Source organism: Zosterops lateralis, assembly GCF_965231275.1.
Source record: "Zosterops lateralis genome assembly, chromosome: 6".
Lineage (NCBI taxonomy): Eukaryota > Metazoa > Chordata > Aves > Passeriformes > Zosteropidae > Zosterops > Zosterops lateralis.
The window spans coordinates 48,106,102-48,123,954 of NC_139761.1; the positions used below are offsets into that span (position 1 = coordinate 48,106,102).

At 44.8% G+C, this 17,853-nt stretch overlaps 1 protein-coding gene across 3 annotated transcripts in view; it reads right to left on the reverse strand.

The window, feature by feature from the left end:
• Positions 1-10,462: 10,462 nt before the first annotated feature.
• The window catches only part of NAP1L4 (nucleosome assembly protein 1 like 4), a gene marked incomplete at its 5' end in the record, with an annotated part of 28,815 nt that continues 21,424 nt past the window's right edge, over positions 10,463-17,853 (reverse strand). For 2 of the 3 annotated variants that reach the window (XR_014590351.1, XM_083863127.1), the window contains 2 exons: positions 10,463-11,746; positions 17,040-17,077. Coding sequence is in view for 2 of the 3 variants with exons in the window: in XM_083863127.1 (XP_083719253.1) it covers positions 17,072-17,077 (6 nt within the window). The remainder of the gene's footprint in view (positions 11,747-17,039; positions 17,078-17,853) is intronic. The other variant, XM_083863128.1, reaches the window with a different exon arrangement.

Below are 17,853 nucleotides of genomic sequence, written 5' to 3' on the forward strand. Positions count from 1 at the left end.
CCCGTGTCCTCACCTGGCTGTCCTGGCAGCACAGGATTGGGCTCCCTGCTTGGTGCACCCTCCTGCCCCTACATTCTGAATTTGGCCTATTTTTTTTTAACGGTGTATAAACTTTGAGAGTAAACATTGAAAAGGATCTCAGGACTGCCTAACCACAACATCAGCAAACTTTAGGGAGTTGGGGGGAATATAAGGTCATGGTACTGTCCAGCTTTGGGACGTTTCCTGTCTCCAGGAGGGCTGGGAAGATATCAAAAAGAAACTCCTCCAGTGCATCATTCCCAGAAGTGGCCAGGGCCAGGCTGTGGGAAGTAGCTGGAGGGGAAAGAGCATCCTTTTCCTCCTGGACAGCTGGGCTGTGTGTGGCAGGCCGGCTGGTAGAGCTGATATTGTGTTTCACATTGTGAAACTTTGGCTGCCAATTTTTCTTTCTGAAGCCGGGACACTGCATGGTGGCAGGTGTGAAGGGAAACAGTTAGATGAGGGTTCAGGATTTTTTTTCTGTCTGTCCTCTCCTGAGGCTTTTACCTCCCTGCCAGTGTTTCCACTGCCATGATCTTTACCTGCTACCATTCCCCTGCTGCTCCCTCACTAAACCTGCGCCCATGGCCAGGTTTCTGCCAGTGCAGCCAGTGGGAGCTGAGGATGCTCTGTTGCCTGGCTGGCAATGCTCAGGAAGGCTGGAGGGAAACAGGCGTCTCATATGGTGGATTAAAATGCAAAAAATACTCTCTAGGCACCAGCTTCAGGTCCTTCAGTGACATCTGAAAGCCATGGAAGAGAAAAAAACCCCAATTTATCCCCATTGGATGAAATGAGGGATGAAAATCAGCAATGTGTATTTTTCCAGTTCTAATTGGTTTTCCCAGATTGCACCTGTCACTCATTTGTCTCCCCAGTCCTACCACCAAAGGAAAGGGTTTGGGGTGAGTTCATTAGTCCTGAGCTGTGGATGTCAGTGTTTAACTCCACGTGCTTCCCAATTTGTACCTGTTCTTTGCCTCGTGGGTCGTGTGGCGGGGGATAGAAAGAGTCCACTTGCTCCTCAAGTTAATATTTGCCAATGGGGCTAAAATGTAAAAGTCAAGCTTACTTCTTTCCTGCCGGTTACTCAGCCCATCTCATGCTCAAACACCTGGCCCCACCTGGGCAAATATTTGCAATGAGTAGCTCAGAGCATGTCCCACCAGGCTGAGAACTGGGGCTGGGGCTGGGCAAGCATCAGTGATGTCGTTATTTGTCTCCTGGTGGTCCCTGTGCTGCTTGGCTGAGCCAGGAGGTGTGAAAGGGAAATCCTAAATCATAAAAAGCTGAAGATTTGATTTTTTTTTTTTTTTTTTTTTAATTGTTGTTGTTTTTTTTTTTTTTTTTTCTCCGTTAGAGAAACTACAATTTTGCGGCAGGGAGAAATGGGCTTGAAGAATGCTCTGTGTGTTTTGTGGGGGGAGCAAAAAGGCAGGGTTTTAGGAGATGGCCTTGAGCCTGGCAGCCCAGTGGCCCTGGGCAGTGTGAGAGCCCAGTGACTGAGCCTTTACGAGTGGAAAAAAAGATGAAGTGAGAAAGTTTGCGATAAAGCAGGGAGGCAGTTAAGAGCAGGAAATGAGGGCGCTTGGCACGAAACCTTGGCCAGGCTCTGCTTCCCCAGGACAAGCCAAAAATAGATTTCCCTGGAGGCAGGGCAGCCCAGGTTAAAGCCATGGAATGATGAGCCAGGGGGATGCAGCCGTGGCACAGAGGATCAGGGGGGAGCAGGACAGAGATGTTATGCTCAGCCAAGGGCATCCTGCTGTTTTATTTGGGGCAGTTTTGTTCCCCCTCCCCAGGGATTTCCCCTGGAACCTGGCTCCCATACTTTCCCCTTTGCATCTCCTCAGTGGGGCTCCATCCCAGCCTCTGGAACAGCTGCAGCGGGGAGGAGGAAATTATTTGCATTGATCTGAAAACTGAGCACCTCTCTAACACTGATAATATTGTGATAGCTTAAAACACAGAAACCCCCTTCCTGTGGGGTAATTGCTGAGAGCTGGCTGGGACAAATATCACAAAATCTTAACTATTAATCCCAAATTACTGGTGTCCTTTAGAAGAGGGATCCTTCCTTCGGCCAAGGACAGGTGGCACTGATTGGCATTTACCACCCAGGGTTTATCTGAGCTTCTCTGGAGGTGTTGTAACCAGGGTTGCCACAGCAGGGATAAACTGCTTTAAATTCTTTGTTTCCTCAATCCATTTATCGGCTATCAGACATTCGAAGTGTGGAGTCCTGTTGGCCTTTGGAGCCTGGAAATAACCTCCAAATGGAGCAAAACCAGTTAAAAGGCTTGGCAGGCAGCCAAGATGACTAAGTCATTCTTCCAGCCTTACTCCGGAGCAGGAGTCAGGCATGGAACCGGACACATTTCCCATAATTGGAAACCCCTGGTCAGAACTGTGGGATTCGTGGCTGCATAAAAGCCATTGAGGGCTGTGAGTGGCCAGAGAGGCCTGGGCAGGGCACTCCAGAACGGGGATGCATGTCCATGACTGTGCCTGTTTGCAAGAGCAGTAACCAAAGGACACAAATAGCAAATCACACATTTGGCCAAAATACTGGAAAACGAGGCTGGAGTTTCCGACACAGACACTGCCAAGGCCTTTCTAAAAGCCTTTTTGGACTCCCACAGGCACATCTCCACCCTTAACTTCCCTCATGAGACCTTGAAGTAAGAAGCTATGTGAGAACAGGAGGAAAAACGTTTGATTTCAGTAAAAACACCTCCTTTCTCCCTGCCGTGAAGGGCAGGACTTGTCTGTGGGCACTCCAGCAATGCGTGGCAACAGCCGAGCACCCTGTGGGAGCCATGTGGGTGCTGAAGCACCCACAGATCATTTCACCACCCATTCAGCCACCCTGTCGGCGCCACTTGGCCCAGGGCACCACTGAACCCCATCATCACCACCGGATGCTGCCGGGAAATGGGCAATGGGAGAAGAAAACCAGCACCCCCTGGGCTGGTCCCCTGGGCGGAGGTGTCCATGGCACCCGGATTTTTGGCTCTGGTTGGCCTCTGAGCACATTTCTTTGCACCCAGCCCAGCCCACAGCCTCTCCCATGGCTGATAACGAGCTTGACCTTTATCTGTGGTGACTCACGGCTGCTCCTGTTTCACTTGCCTGTCAAGGGCCTGTTGCCTCCTCCATGGGAAAACTCTTTGAGTGTTGACCAGCGGCAGGAGAAGCACAACCACACCTGCAGCCAGAAATCCCCTTTAGCCAGAAATCCCCTTTAGCCATTCTACCACTTAGTGTCCTTTGGTGCCTCACTGGCTTCTTCTGCTGCTCCTCTCAGGGTGCAACAGTGATGGCTGCTCACAGATGGGGATGGGGATGGGGCTGCCCCAAGGGAAGGGCTCCCTGTTCCCCAGCCTGAACTACAGGAAGGCAATTTTTATTCTCTGCAAGCAGTTGCTGCATGTCATGTTGGATCAAGAGATTTCTCATCCAGCAGTAATGAGGGAAGAAAGGGGGGAAAGGCCTTCATCTCGTGAGAAAGCTGGGTGCTGGGATGGAGAAGCAGCTGTGCCTGTGGGAGCAGACTGCATTTCTCTGGGGGATAACAGGTTGTGGGTCACTGTAAAGCAGTCCCCTCCCAAACCATGCTGTGATCGATGATTGCTGCGGGTAGCGAGGGCGATGAGCTTTTTCCAAGCATCTGGGACCCCCGGGCAAAGGAAGTGGGAGGGCAGGGAGGAGGTTTGTGCTTGTAGGGGGCTGGCAGGGAGCCTGCAGCGGAATCTCAGCCCCGACCTTCAAAGGGAGGAGGCTGCTGGCTCAGGCTGACTGTCCCAGCTCCCACCCGGCTGTTTAAAAGGCAGGTTTCCCTTCTCCCTGCTTAAAGGCGACCTTGTTCTCCATCTGGCGCGGGGCTGGGGCGGCTGGCCGGCAGCACGGGTGACTCAGCCTGCCCACGCAGCAGCCGCCAGCCGGCCCCGGCTATATTTGACGAGCAGGTGAACTGATCGTTGCTCACAAGGACCTTGGGACCTTGCCCTCTTTTCCTTTTCTTCCCCTTTTTTATCGCCCTCGCCCTCCCTGGAGCGGCACTCTGCGAGGTGTCCCTGGGCACAGCGCAGAGCCGGCCACCCTCCAGGTGTCCCGAGGGCAGCGGTGGCCTGGGGCATCCCAGGAGCGCCCGGCCAGCGCCTCGGTGGTCCCGGGCCCCCTGGCCCTGCGAGCCCAGGGCAAAGCCCAGGGAGGAGGGGACACCGAGGGCGCAGCGCAGCCGCGGAGCCGCCTGCTTTTTTCTTAATGGTTTTTTATCTCTGTCGAGAGGAAGTCGTAAAGCGATTACGTTTTTATTGAAACATGATGAGGAAGGACATCCCAGCACATGGAATCAAGTCAAGGCCAAAGCTCCGGCTTTGTGGCTGCCAGGGAGAGCAATAAAACACAGAGACTCAGCCAGCAGCTCGGGCCCTGCAATTATCTCCGCTTCCCAAGGGAGATTTCTACCTCGTGCCTCCATTTTTCCCTCTCCAGTCATGCTTGAGACAAGGTGGTGTCTGCAGGAAAGATGAACAGGTGAGCTGGGTGGTCACTCCCACCTTGGTGCTCACTGTGTGGGGCCACAGGGAAGGTGTTTCTAGCACAGGGCAGCTGCCTCCCTCTTGGCAGAAAAATAAAATAAAATAAAATAAAATAAAATAAAATAAAATAAAATAAAATAAAATAAAATAAAATAATCAACTCCCAATTGGGGCTGTGCTTTAGGTTTCAGAAACTCATCCCACCCTCCCCAGCAGTTCCTCCTGCCAACAAGCACCCAGTACTTTATCCAGGAGGCGTTTCTGGCTGGTGCAGTGTGTGGGGAGGGCTTGGTTTGGCTTTGCAGGGCTTTTTGGGGTTGGGTTGGTTTTGGTTCTTTTTTTTGTTTTAAGATATTTGCTGCCCCTTTGATCTTCTGGCTCTGACCAAAAAAAAAAAAAAAAAAAAAAAAAAAAAAAAAAAAAAAAAGCTGATTGCAGATTGCCCGGGGGTGCCGGGGCAAGATCTACAATTGCCAGCAGCGTGGCTGGGAGGCATCTGGCTTCCATCTGCTCCTGCCAGTCAGCCCACAGCCCCCATTAAGCCCTCCCAGACCAGGGGGATGAGGGAGGAGCCCCTCGACTGCACCATAGCCAGATATCTCCCTTTGTGCCACTGACAAGCTCGAAGGGAGTCGGTCCCCCCTCCCCTGCACCAACACCCCCTTTAATTAAAAATTGAAATCATGTAATTGCCTCTTCATTAAAGCCAATTAAAGCCCGGCTGACAAGGGAGGAGGCGGCACATTTTGCAACTCGCCGCGGAGATGAGAAAGCGCACACCGCAATTACGGTGTCTGTTTGCTCTGCCTTCCCCCAACGTCTTCATCAGGGCTGCCTTTGAAATCGGAGCCGCAGTGAGATGGGGCTGGCGGGCTCCTCGCACCCCGCACACCCCGCGTTCTGCTCGGGCTGGGTGCTGGGACAGGCTGCGGTGGGAAAGGGCTGCTCTCCTGCCTCTGCCTCCTCCTGCCCTGCGCCCGCGGATGAGGCCAGGTGTGGAGGAAGGATGCTCAGGGAAGAACAAGGCTGGGGGGCAGCATTCCTTGTGCCCAGCTGTGCCAGGGGCTTGCTGGTGCTGGATGACTATTGAGGCTCTGCATTCTGGTCTCCATCTCTCAGGGATGCTTCAAACTCATGGGTGGCTCTTTTCCCCCCTTACACTGTGAGGTGGGGTGAATGTTCACAGTGCTGCTCGTTTGCTGTCCCCACCCATAACAGTAAATCAGTTTCCAGGGGGTTCAGTCCCAGGGTATTTATTTGCAGCCTCTTTGGCCTCACTGGGGGAAAGGGACTGAAACACCTGCTCCCCAGAAAGCACAGGATGAAGCTGGGGGCAGAGGGAAAGAGGGATCCATCCCCTCTCCTCATGGGCCAGGAGATCCCAAAACCAGGCAGGCCATCTCTGTGACCGCAGGAGTTTCCAGCCCAAGCAGCTCCACGGGGTGCAGAGCGGAACACACGTGGAATGCTGCGGTGCTGCTGCTCCAGATGCCAGCTCCGTGATTTTCCCTCGTGCTGCCCGGCTTGGAAACGCCTGAGCAAGCAGCCCTTGCAAACCCTTTATTGCACACACGCACTTGCCTACGTTTTGACCTGAACTGTGCTTATTAGCCTCTTCTTTTTTTTTTTTTTTTTTTTTTTTTTTTTTTTTTTTTTTTTTTTTTTTTTTTTCTGGTGTAATAACAGTCCGCTGTTCTTTGTAGGCAATCTGTCTTCAAAGATCTCCTTTTTGATCTTTTCATAGGCTAAGCAACAATTCAGCCTATATAAATCTCAGATTGAAAGTGCATAATTTGTTTTTCCCTGATTTTTTGAAGCGGTAAGAGATGAAACGGCTCAGGGGAATGTCAGCAGCAGTTATATCTTAATTGTTTTTTCTCTGCATCAAAACGCCTTGAACTATTCACTCGTGTGCAGGAGCTCTGCATGACCTCTACAGCAAGTGCTGTAACTCCCCTAACAAGTTTTATCCCATCGCCGACTTCAGCACTTGGCTTCAGTAGGAGCTCCAATACTCATTTTTCACCCAGCCTTCATTCTCTCATGCTTTCTGTTCAGGCAAATCAAAGAGTTTGGAATGTGCCTTAAGACGGGAGCATGAAAAGGAAGAAGGAAGACCAGATAATTGGGTTAAGTAAAAAACAATATAAAAAAAGAAAAGAAAAATCCCAACCTCCTCCTAAGCATGACTTTTAATAGAGTTGCTCAAATAGACATTAATGCTATAATAGTATTAATGCTATAAACATCTAAGCAAGTTCTTATTTATCCCTAAAAGGTGGACTCAAAAACCAGAGGGAGTTTACTTTGTTAAAAAACAATTTAACAGCTCACAAGGAATATTTGCATAGTGCAAAAACTTGTATCAATGATAGATCAAACCATCTATGCTGTTTGGTATCTGCCCAAAACAGGAGCAAATTATTATTATTTTGTTCCACCCTTTGAGTGATGAGTAAATCCTTTCCCTAGTGTTTCCCTTCTCTTCAGCCCTTTTTCTCAAGCTGGGAAGGGTCTAGTATGGGTTATGTCCACCTTGCAAATGCTGGATGCAAATAGGCAAGCAGGGGCAAGCCAGCAAGGGGCCACAGCATCACCGGTGATGCTTTTTTGGGAAAGGAAACTTTGCTGGGAGGGATCTTTTTTGCAGTGGGGGTCTGTTACCAGGGAGTCTCATAGAAGCCAGGAGGCCGTGTGGAGCAGAGCTGGCAACTGCAGCACAGGTTCACTGGGCTGTGTTAACCTGCTCTGGCATCCCCACACGGTGTCCAAATTCCCACGGTAAAATCCGGAGGGTAAGGCAGCTTGTGCAAGAGGTGAGCGCTGCTGGGTGGAGCGAGTATTCTCGCTTGTGTAATGGCCAGGTGAACCAGCAGAGAGGAAAGCCAGTCTGGAAACAAAAGCTGGCACTTGACAAACTGCTCAGTCTTCATTCACATGATGCCTCATTAACAGTGCACAGGCTTGGATTTTTTTAAAGTTTTTTTCCCCTTTTCTTTTTCTTGGATGCTTGTCAAACCAGAGTGACTTAGGGCATCTATTGTTTAGGATTCATGGCCCTGGCCCATGAGAGGCTGGTGGTATTTAGGACATCAATATGAGCAAATGGAAAAAAAAATTCTTCCTGCTATTAGTGTGATGACTATAAACCATTTGGGAAAGGGAGGATGAAGGTTCTTCCATGCCCAGGTCACAGCTACTGCAAGAGAGTTGTTTGCACACCAATTTGTAGTGAAGAACATGGACAGCAAAGGTAAGAACTGTGAGGACTTCAGCTTCAGGGGAGGAGTCCTGAACAGATATTGACATAAAATCAAATCCCTGTGCATTTTAGTTGGGGAATAAGACAGGTATTTATCCTTGGATAAAGAAGCATGAACGCAGCACTATTTTTTTTAATACGTTGCCATTTGTCATAGACTCGGAATGGTTTGGGTGGGAAGGGACCTTAAAGATCATCTTGTTCCACCCCCCCTGCTATGAGCAGGGACACCTTTACTAGACCACGTTATTCAGAGCTCCAGCCTGTTGTTGAACACTGCCAGGGATGGGGTGTCCACAATTTCTCTGGGCAACCTGTGCCCATGACACACCACCCTCATAATAAAGAATTTCTTCCTAATAGCTAATCTAAACCTGCTGTCCTTCAGCCCCCTTGTCCTGTGAGTATGTGCCCTCTAATTAGTCCCTCTGCATGTTTCCTGTCAGCTCAACTGGAAAGGATGTTCTTTGAGCTAGAATTGTTTCCAAGAGGGCTGGAGCAAAGATTCTTCAGAAGAAACTGCACAAGTTCACGAGGATGAGACTGCCCCAAGGGAAAGGGCAGCCTCATCACAATGCAGCCTCAGTGCAACGTCAGGCAGCCGGGCCGTGTCTCACATCTTGAACTCTCCTGTGCATCGCTGAGCTCGCAGGGAGCGAGTGATTTCCTCGTGCTGAACTAGTCTGACCTCTTCTGACGTGTCCCTCTGCAGCGTGGGGCTCCGGACTGCGCTCTGCTGAGCTGGCTCCCCAGCGAGACCTCATTTGCTTGAGGAACTGCCGGCAAGGCAGCATTTAACTGAGCGTGAATCCATTACGAGCCTCCTTTATTTTAAAACAAGAAAAGCTTGTTTAATCAGGAGAGTGGAAACACACAGAGACCATCTTAATTTTTCCAAGTACCACAGATCCTAACCAAATAGCAAACCTCAAATAACTGAACATACTGAAATGGAACAGAATGTTCTGTTATCCCAAATACCAAATTTCCAGCAAGGTACTCTGTTGCTGTGCTGGACTCTTGAGAAACCACAGGCTGTCCCCGAGTTTCAGTTGGCAGCAGAGCATTTGCCATTTGTTCCTGTATCAGATAGGGCAGCAGGGCAGTACCTCCAAGGCTCTCTTCCTAGACAACTCAGGCGCTGAGAGGCTGTTAATCACGCTGTATCCCGAGCAGGAAACACGCCAGATGAATTTCTCTTGGAGTGCTTCCAGCTGCTTCAGCTTTCAGGTCCAGAACTGGAGTTTTTTCCTCCCTCAAATGAGAAGCCACCAACATGAAGACTGCATCACCAAAGCATGTTCCCATGGACTAAACTTCATTATTTTTATCAGGGCGTTGAGATAGCAATCATTCATTTATTTGTCTCAAGGCCCAGTCTTCAAAACACAACAATATTAAAAAAAAATAAATAATAATTCATTCAAACAGTAATTTTTGGAGTTTTGCACACTCACACTCTGTCCAGCCTGGATTTACTATGCAGCCTGGATTTATCTGCCCATGACATTCTGCCTACCACCTCATCAATTCTTCATCCTCTGTTAGAGGAATGAGCTGTACAGGCAGCAGGTTGTTTCCTGTAGACAAAGTCTGCAAGTGAAAACAGAGAAGTCTAAGAACTGCTCATCTCTGCCATTATCAGTGAGATCTGCAATGGGAAGAGCACAGCTGGGTTTTGACAAGATCTGTTTTCTATTAGGCTGTGTCAACCGGCATTAACTCTGCTTGAACGAATCCCAGCTCAGCTTTCCCATCGCTTTCCCTAGGACAAACATCTTGCTAGGCAGCTTCACTACCCACCCATCTCATTTGGCTCTCTCGGTGCTGGCACATTTGCTCCACATGTTCTGGAATTTCCCGTTTTCTCGAAATTAAAGTCAGCCTTTCAGGATTCATGCACATAAATTACTTTGGTGTGCTAATTTGCAGATGTTTATCTCCAGGTAGCAGCACTCCTGTTTAACCATGTAGTGGAAAGCACTGCTTAAGGATGGGGAACTATTACTCAGTTTCTTCCAATATAACGAGAAATAAACCAGCTCGAATTCTCTATTTGATCTCCCTGGCACTGTGCTGAGCCAGTCTGCACATGGGCAAGCTCCATTCATTATTCCTGTCCTTGTCAGAAATGCCTTCACACTGCTCTCCATGCCTGCCAGAGTGCACTGCAGTCGGACTAGGAAGTTACAGAATCTAATTTTTTAAAATAAACCCAGAACCTATCCCTGTTCCTGCCTTAAGACTATGGCACCTGAGCATTAGTGTTATATTTTCTGAGTGCAAGGTCACATTCATAAACCAGTTTGTCCCCCAGCACTTCATTCAGTCCATGACAAAAGTGCACAGATCATGTGGAATCTTGTAATGATGCTGCTTCCCTAAAAACCCCAACTCCTACAAAAGATTCCAGACTGTTTGCTTGCAAATTGAGCAAGTTTGTTCTGATTTACAGCCAAGAACTGTACACTGCTATATTTACAAGGGCTCCTGTTTTGGCTTTTGGCAAAGGCAGATGTTGAGCCAGGAGCTGTATGGCCAAACAGCTGGAAGGTGCTGTGTTTAACACTCCACCATTCACAGCAGGATGCTCATTTCTCCTAGGAAGCGTTAGGGACCAGACAGGCACCACCAATCATGTTTCACAACTTTAATAGAATATTCTATCTATTCTGTACAAATTGAAAACACCGTATTAAGTTACAAATGTGTAAGGTAAGGCTGGAGCACTCTACATGCCTGGTCACAGTGTTGATACAGCTGTTATTCAACTGCTGCCAGAGGTTGGTAATGGATGCTGGAACTCGAAACGTGTACCTTAAGTGCCACACAACAACAAAAGGCAGTTCTGAAGACTTCGGAACTTTAAATAAAACAAACTGTGGAATGGAATAATTTCAGTGTTGCAAGTAAGACACCCAAACTTCAGATTTATTGAACTGATTCATTTTGATAAATTTCCGTGTTCATAGTGAAAGGTCCTTTCATGCTGGACGCTAAGCAGTAAGACTACTGGAAATTGTCTGGTTCTTTGGCTGCAACCCACTTCCACCAACAGCAACAGTTTGGCCTTTGCATTTTGATCTTCATCCAGAAGAGTTGTCATTTTGATGCAAGTTTGTTTCTTCTGTCTAGACTACTACATTGAGACCACTTTGAATTACCTGTTTTACAAGTACCCATATTGTATGCAAAAGAGGAAGAAGATTTTTCAAGTATATTAAAAACTATTAAAAAGCACTAATTCTGTCAAAGTACTTACAAACATGAATAAATAAATAGTAAGATGAACAACTAAGTCTCAAATATGACACCCTCTTCAATGAAGTAAAATTACTTCAACTCAACTGGTTGTACTGAGATAATAAATATGACACTTAAAGCTGCTCAAGCACTAGTTCAATCTGTAGGTTGCGAGAAACATTAAAAAAGGGGGGAGGGAACTAGCAAAAAAGTCATATTGCTCTATCATGTTTCAGCTACCATACATGTAATCCATTTACTTTAGCTTCTCAGCACATTGCTATTCCACAATTTTCAATGTTGAGCAAGAAAATGGATAATCCTCACATGGTAGTCTGGACTATTCCCCTATGCATAGGGCAAAAGGCTCTAAAGGCCTACTGACATACTTAGCTACAGTGTACCAATGGCTGTAGAGTGTGCTTTATTTAAACCTCATATTTCCCAAATGCATTGAAGTTGCCACTGTACATGTTAAGCAATAAAGTTAGTGAAAATCATGCATTTTAAAACAAATTATTTTTAAGCATTGTTAATAAGATTGTGCTGCAGCGATAGAATATCCTGAACTGCAGGCCAGGTATCCAACTATTTGTTACAAGTTGTTCAAATATCACTTCCAAGTGGTATTTCCTTATTACTGTTGTTTGCATTCAGCAGGTTGGCTGGAGTCTTTCTGCATAAAGGGAAGAAGAGAAAATAAACAGTTAGAAATGAAATTTAGGTGGAAAACACTTCAACAAACTTAAGAGAAACTGGCTATGCATTTCTGAATTAACTAGGTATCACTAGCATGTACAAAAATGCTACATGAAAATTCAAGCTACAACATAAAGGTCCAATAGTCACCACATTTATTGGGTTTCCCCTTGCCCCCAGCTGCTTGGTACCCCATAATTTTTAATCTATTTCTGTGCTGTTAACGCTGCATCCTGTAAGCCAAGGTTCACACAAGCAAGAAAGCAAACCACCACCTACTCCCCTCAACCAGAGGCTCTATTTGACTTCCAGCCCTATTAAAGCATTTTAACAATAAACTGCCACCTCCTCCAGCTCTGAGGAGGGAGGAAGGCAGGCTGCTTATTCTGCAGCACGTCTGAGTTTTTCCTTAGGAGCCTTGCCCTTTCTGCTAAGGTGATAAAAATGTAATTAATGTGTTGATTTCTTCTAGGTTCTGCATCACCAGCAGGTAACTATTCAACAATTTAACACTGGGCAAGAAGTCCGTATGTTAATCTGAATATGTAAAAGTAGGAACACTTTCATTAGGTACTTAAACAACTTCCCCTTTGGCAAAAGGAAGTGTATTTGGGAATGAGAACAAGTACTCAAACAGCTAAGAACTTCAGGTTTACACTGCACTTCTTGCTTTTTATCCATTGTAAAACAGCATTCTTAGAAAGCAGGAGAATTTATTCAGTGAATTTCCACTTTGCTTCTCCCCTTATCATTCTTAATAGAATTTATTACACACAAACAGCAGTCACAGAAACCTGCTGCAGTCTAGTAAAGGAAAATACAGGTATAAAACACAACACCCTGAACGTCACTGATGTAAAGTAAAATGTTTCTCAGTTCCTTTCCTAAAGATGTTTATATGTTACAAAATATGTACCCATGCTGAGCTCAGTATACATCAAGTAACCAACAGCTAAAACAACTGAAGAATTTTGCCTCTAGTGAGGAAAAATAGGTCCAACTAATTTAAACTTCCTGATCATGAAGTTTTACCCTTGATAATCTGCACTAAATCCAGGCTGGTTTTCTGTTCCTCACCAAAACTGCTTTATGGTCAGAGTGGTGACTATCATTCCCACTGCAATTCAGGACTAGAGCCAAATGCACAGATGTGTCAGAGACCTTTCAGAGTTCTTCCTTGTGGTATTTCCTTACCAGCACATCTGGTTAACTTTAACTTTGTTCCCTCTCATCTGCCTGAAGTTCCAAGTAACACTGATGTGAATTAAATTGCACTGATTGGAGACTAAATACAGGAAAAAGGATATGTTTATACAGAACACAAAATTAGCATTCTTGCTCTTAAATTAAAATTTAATTGCCACTGGTAGTACATTGCATGCTATTCCTTTTTATTGAGGGGCAGGCAAAAACCAGCAGGTTTTTTATGTGAATTTTTCTAAAGGTTTATATTCTTCTTTTAACTGCCTAGCACTTGAAAATGGCCAGAGTAGTGTGCAGGCAGCATCACTTCCTCTCCCTCTCTGCATTCTGGATAAGAGCCACGATAAAATAACAAACCTGCTATTTAAAATGTACTTTAAAAATCTTTCCATCTCCCTCCTTCCTTCCTTCCTAGTCACCTCATATATTTAGATCAAGACACACTTAGGTTGACCACTGCAACCATTTCCGCCAAGTTTTAATGATCGACCCAAACACTTGTAGTATTTTCTAATAAACTTCATTATCTTTTCCTTATTTCTGTAAACACTTAAATCATATTTACTGCACGTAACTGCTTATCCTGTAAAAACTGAGTCACAGAGATCACAAAGTTCTTTTTTAAGGATCTTTCAGTGTTGATTACTGCCCTCAGGCAAGAAGAAATAAATAGTTTGAGAGGTTCCCGGATCTGAGTCAGTTGTTGGAGGATTTCGAGACAAATACTGCTATTTTTATGCTGGTTTAGGTTATACTTGGGGGTGTATCTATGTTGGCCATATATACAAAATGCTTAAGCAGGCCCTAAGTATCAAGGCAGTACTTCAGATCCAGACTCCAACATAATCCATGTTCTCCCACCACTTTAACAACAGCGCTGCCCTCGCTGAGGAAGGCAGGATGTGAGCTCCACACTGCCTTCAGCCTCGTGCAAAGCATCTCACAGGCTGATCCCAGAGGACACCAGCACAGAGACCACAACTCCCTTCCAGTTACAGCTGCTCCAGCAGGCATGTGCACATTGAAACTCATCTCTGGCCTTTGCTGGCTCCTCTAAGATCAGGGTCCACTCACAGGCTGTGAGTGTGATGGAGAGCTGACATCCACACTCCCTCAGGCTGGGCTTTAAAGCCTGAGCCTGCTCTTCCCACAGAGCCCAGACTTGACACTGTATCAACCAACCCCTACCACTGATCTGCCTTAGCCCCTGTGCCATTTATCACCCCATCCCAGCCAGGTTTCCATTCATGCTCTATTTCCCTAAATTAACTTCCCATGATACCTTAGAAAGGGAGTGAAGTGCATTGGCCAGGCAATAAAGACCACAGAGACTTGAACTGGCAAAGATAACCAGGAATTGCACCTTATTTAAAAATAAATATAGCAGTGAACACACATACTCAAGATCACTACCAGGGCTACAGACACAAGAATTCTTCTGGTTATAAACAGGTATTTTACAGTAACTATAAGGAGACTTAAATTCATCTGAAAATTGGTAGGATTTAAATTTTTTTGTATCTTTGAAGTATTTCATATTCACTTATTCCGTACAAGGAGTTTAAACTACTCTGGGCCTTTAATTTCAGTCTGAGATACTGTTCCAATGGAGATGAACAAGCTGAGTGAGACTCCCACCTACTTCTTCTCTTTTGCTAACAAAGATCAATATATAGCTTTTTGTTACTGCCACTCATTTATTGCATCATTTTCTCAGAATTAAAAATTGCACCTGAAATTTGCAAGAACATAGAGCTAAAACAGTGAAGAAAGTAGGTCTGAGTTAATACTGTTTTATGACTTTCCTACACAAACCTCACCATGTCTGCCCATCCAGTTAAACTGGTGTCCTAGAGGATGTGGACATAAGCCCAAATTTTCCATGTTATTTATTTTAGCAATTTTGTTTTTTTCAAAACAGATCCTGAAGGAAACATTGAATTTCTCTTAGACTTCAGTGTTTAAACACACTAGGCAAGATACTTTCCTAGGTGATTCAAAGAGCAATCAAGTCTTTATCTCCTTGCTCTTCCAATCCACTTTTTGGGAAGCTTCCCATCTGCTAAGGTAGCCATGCAGGAACAGGCAGATCATCAAGATCTCATCTGACTCCCCAGGAACTCTGCTGCCAACAGTGGTATCAAGGCAGGCAGCAGGCACTAAATCTCATGTCCTTTCCAGTGGAGAAGGTAGAAAGCCTTTCTGAAACATCTTCAATTGAATAGTCCAATTGTGGGACCTAAGGCTGAATCTTATCATTATTTCCTATTCTGTGTGACTGAATGAGAAAAAGCAAGGATATCAGAATGTAAACCCAGACATAGCTGGAGTTAAATAAGCAACCCTAACCCAAACTACCTCCCTCCACAACTGGTTCTGGAAATGAATTTGCTGCTGACAGGTCCTGCCACTGTAACTCAGAAGACAAAAGACCTTGAAGCCCATGCAGTCTCACACACAGAGCAGCTCTTTTGCTCATGATTCAAACCAGCACTCTGCACTACCCTGTCAGCTACTTCTCAATTCAAGCACAGCCTCAGCAAGGTAAAATAAAGGCAGCTAAAGGAATGGGACATGCAAACACATAGAAAAATACACTAGACAAAACAAGCTACATTATCTAGTTCTGTAGCTACTTTCAATCATCTGACTGCTCAGTGTTCCAAATCCACAACTTATATATGGCACAAGTGCTTTGTGTAAGAGATGATAATGATCTGGTTGTATCTGAACAACTGAAATGTACGTAAAACTCACAGGAAGGAAGGAGGAAATGTTTACAAAGCAGAAAGTGTTGACATGCAGCAAATGTACTACAACAATAAAGGAGGAGGTAATATGGAAATAACTGAAAAGGAGAAACTGGATTTGAAAGGAAAGCAGACCAATTATTTTTGTGTACATGAAAAAGGAAACTATTCTAGATAAGAAAAGCAGAGGGTGGGAACTGAAAGGCAAAGAAAATAAAGAACAGGGAAAAAGAGGACCAAAAAAAATGGTACAAGCAAGAGAAAGAACGGAAAATAGGACAGGGCAAGGGTATATGAGTGTCAAAAAACAAAACAGAAGAATTCTAAGTTGACTGGAAATACTGGAGGCAGTGGCTGACAAATTTTAACTGTAGTGAGGCAACAGAGCTGTGTAACAAACTGCAGCAGGACAACAGACAAGCCACCGGGATACACAGATGTTCTACTACTGCAGGTGAGCCACCAGTGTACATGCACTGAGGCACCAAAAACCAACACAGAAGCACAGCTCCATTCTGAGTTTAAAAAGGCAAGGAAGGGCATTATCCATGCAGAGGGGAATGAGCTGGAAGGATTACAACTTCTTCTAAATAATTGAAATAAAAAGGCACAAGTCTAAAATACAGGGGGGGAGAAAGTACAGAGGCTGTTGCAGGCATTGTTCTCTGTGAGGAATGGGATGAAAGGTGAAAGATGACAGTATACAACAGAAGGAACTTTTTCTTTCTTCTTTTAAATAAAGAGACAGATGAGCAGAAGAACAATACCTGTGCAGAATCATGAGAGATCAAGAAAAGGCTTCTAAGAGTGACTGCCTGCCTTTGTCAGGCAGCATAAATAAGATGCTGGAAAAGGCAGACTAAGTAAGCAGATGACTTAGAAGAGTTTAGGAAGAGCAGAGAAGATATTTAAGAAATAATTTGCAAGTGCATTAGGAACAGTAAAGAGATGCAACATCAAACCAGAAACAAGGAAAAATAGTCTGACAAGTCTCAGTATCTTTTATCATGTGTATATGAAATACAGTTTGATTGCTACAAAGGCAAAGCAGAAAGTGTGCCAGAAAGGCAGAGAGTCATCCTGAAAAATCTACTTTAATTATATGATTTAAAGGCACTCATCTCTACACCCATTTCTTTCTATTTTTTACTAATAAAACTTAAACTCCGAAGTCACCATTCCCCCACTTCTTTTCCCCAAACAAGAAAAAAAAAAAAAAAAAGGCAAAACAAAACAGAAGATCCTAGAAAACAAACCACACTGCATGACTACAAATGGAACTCTTGGAAGTTAGGTATGAATGGAATTCCACCTTACCTAGAAATGTATGAATGAATAACAGACTTATATTACACCTAAATGGGAAAAAATTGAAAGGAACTGTCAGCATGGATGAAAAGTGAAATGTACAAAATAATACAGGAGGCAACAACCATAACCTTCCAAGGTAACTTCAGCTTTTTTCCCCTTCAGAATACCAAATCCTCTAGAAAGGATACTTCACACAAACACATGTTGATGTAGAACTAACATTGTTTCTCAGCTGTCTCAACTTTTTCCTATTACAGGTACACCGCTGCATCTGAATCCTACAGAGCAGAGTCAGAATACTGATTTTTGCCAATCTAACCCTGTTTGGTTGATCTTTGTACAAGACAGACTTTCTCTGGTATACACAATTTCTTATTAAAGAAAAACAAACTTGACTCTTGATAGTAACAAAAACCATTTACTGATGATATGATGATGTATAAAACTGTACCAGAAGAGTGACATGTCAAGCTGCTGTTAAGACTTTTATCCAAAGATCAAGCAGTTTTGCATGCCTTTCACTTTTTCATCTGTCTTTATAAAAAATTGAAAGCTGTTGGTTTAAGAACTACATGATCACAAGTCTGTCATCACTGTCCCAGCTTCACTAAATGTAAGCATTTACCATGACTGAAGAATTGAAAAATACCTATCAGAAGGAACACTAACCCTCAAGGCTGAATTTTAAGCCAGGTTATCATAAAGTTTAAAATTCAAAGTTGAGTACTGACTGTTTTTGATTTCTAACCAAGTACAGACAAGTAGAGTCTAACCGGCAGCCATCAGGACAACGATAAAGAACAATTCTAAGGAAAAGAAA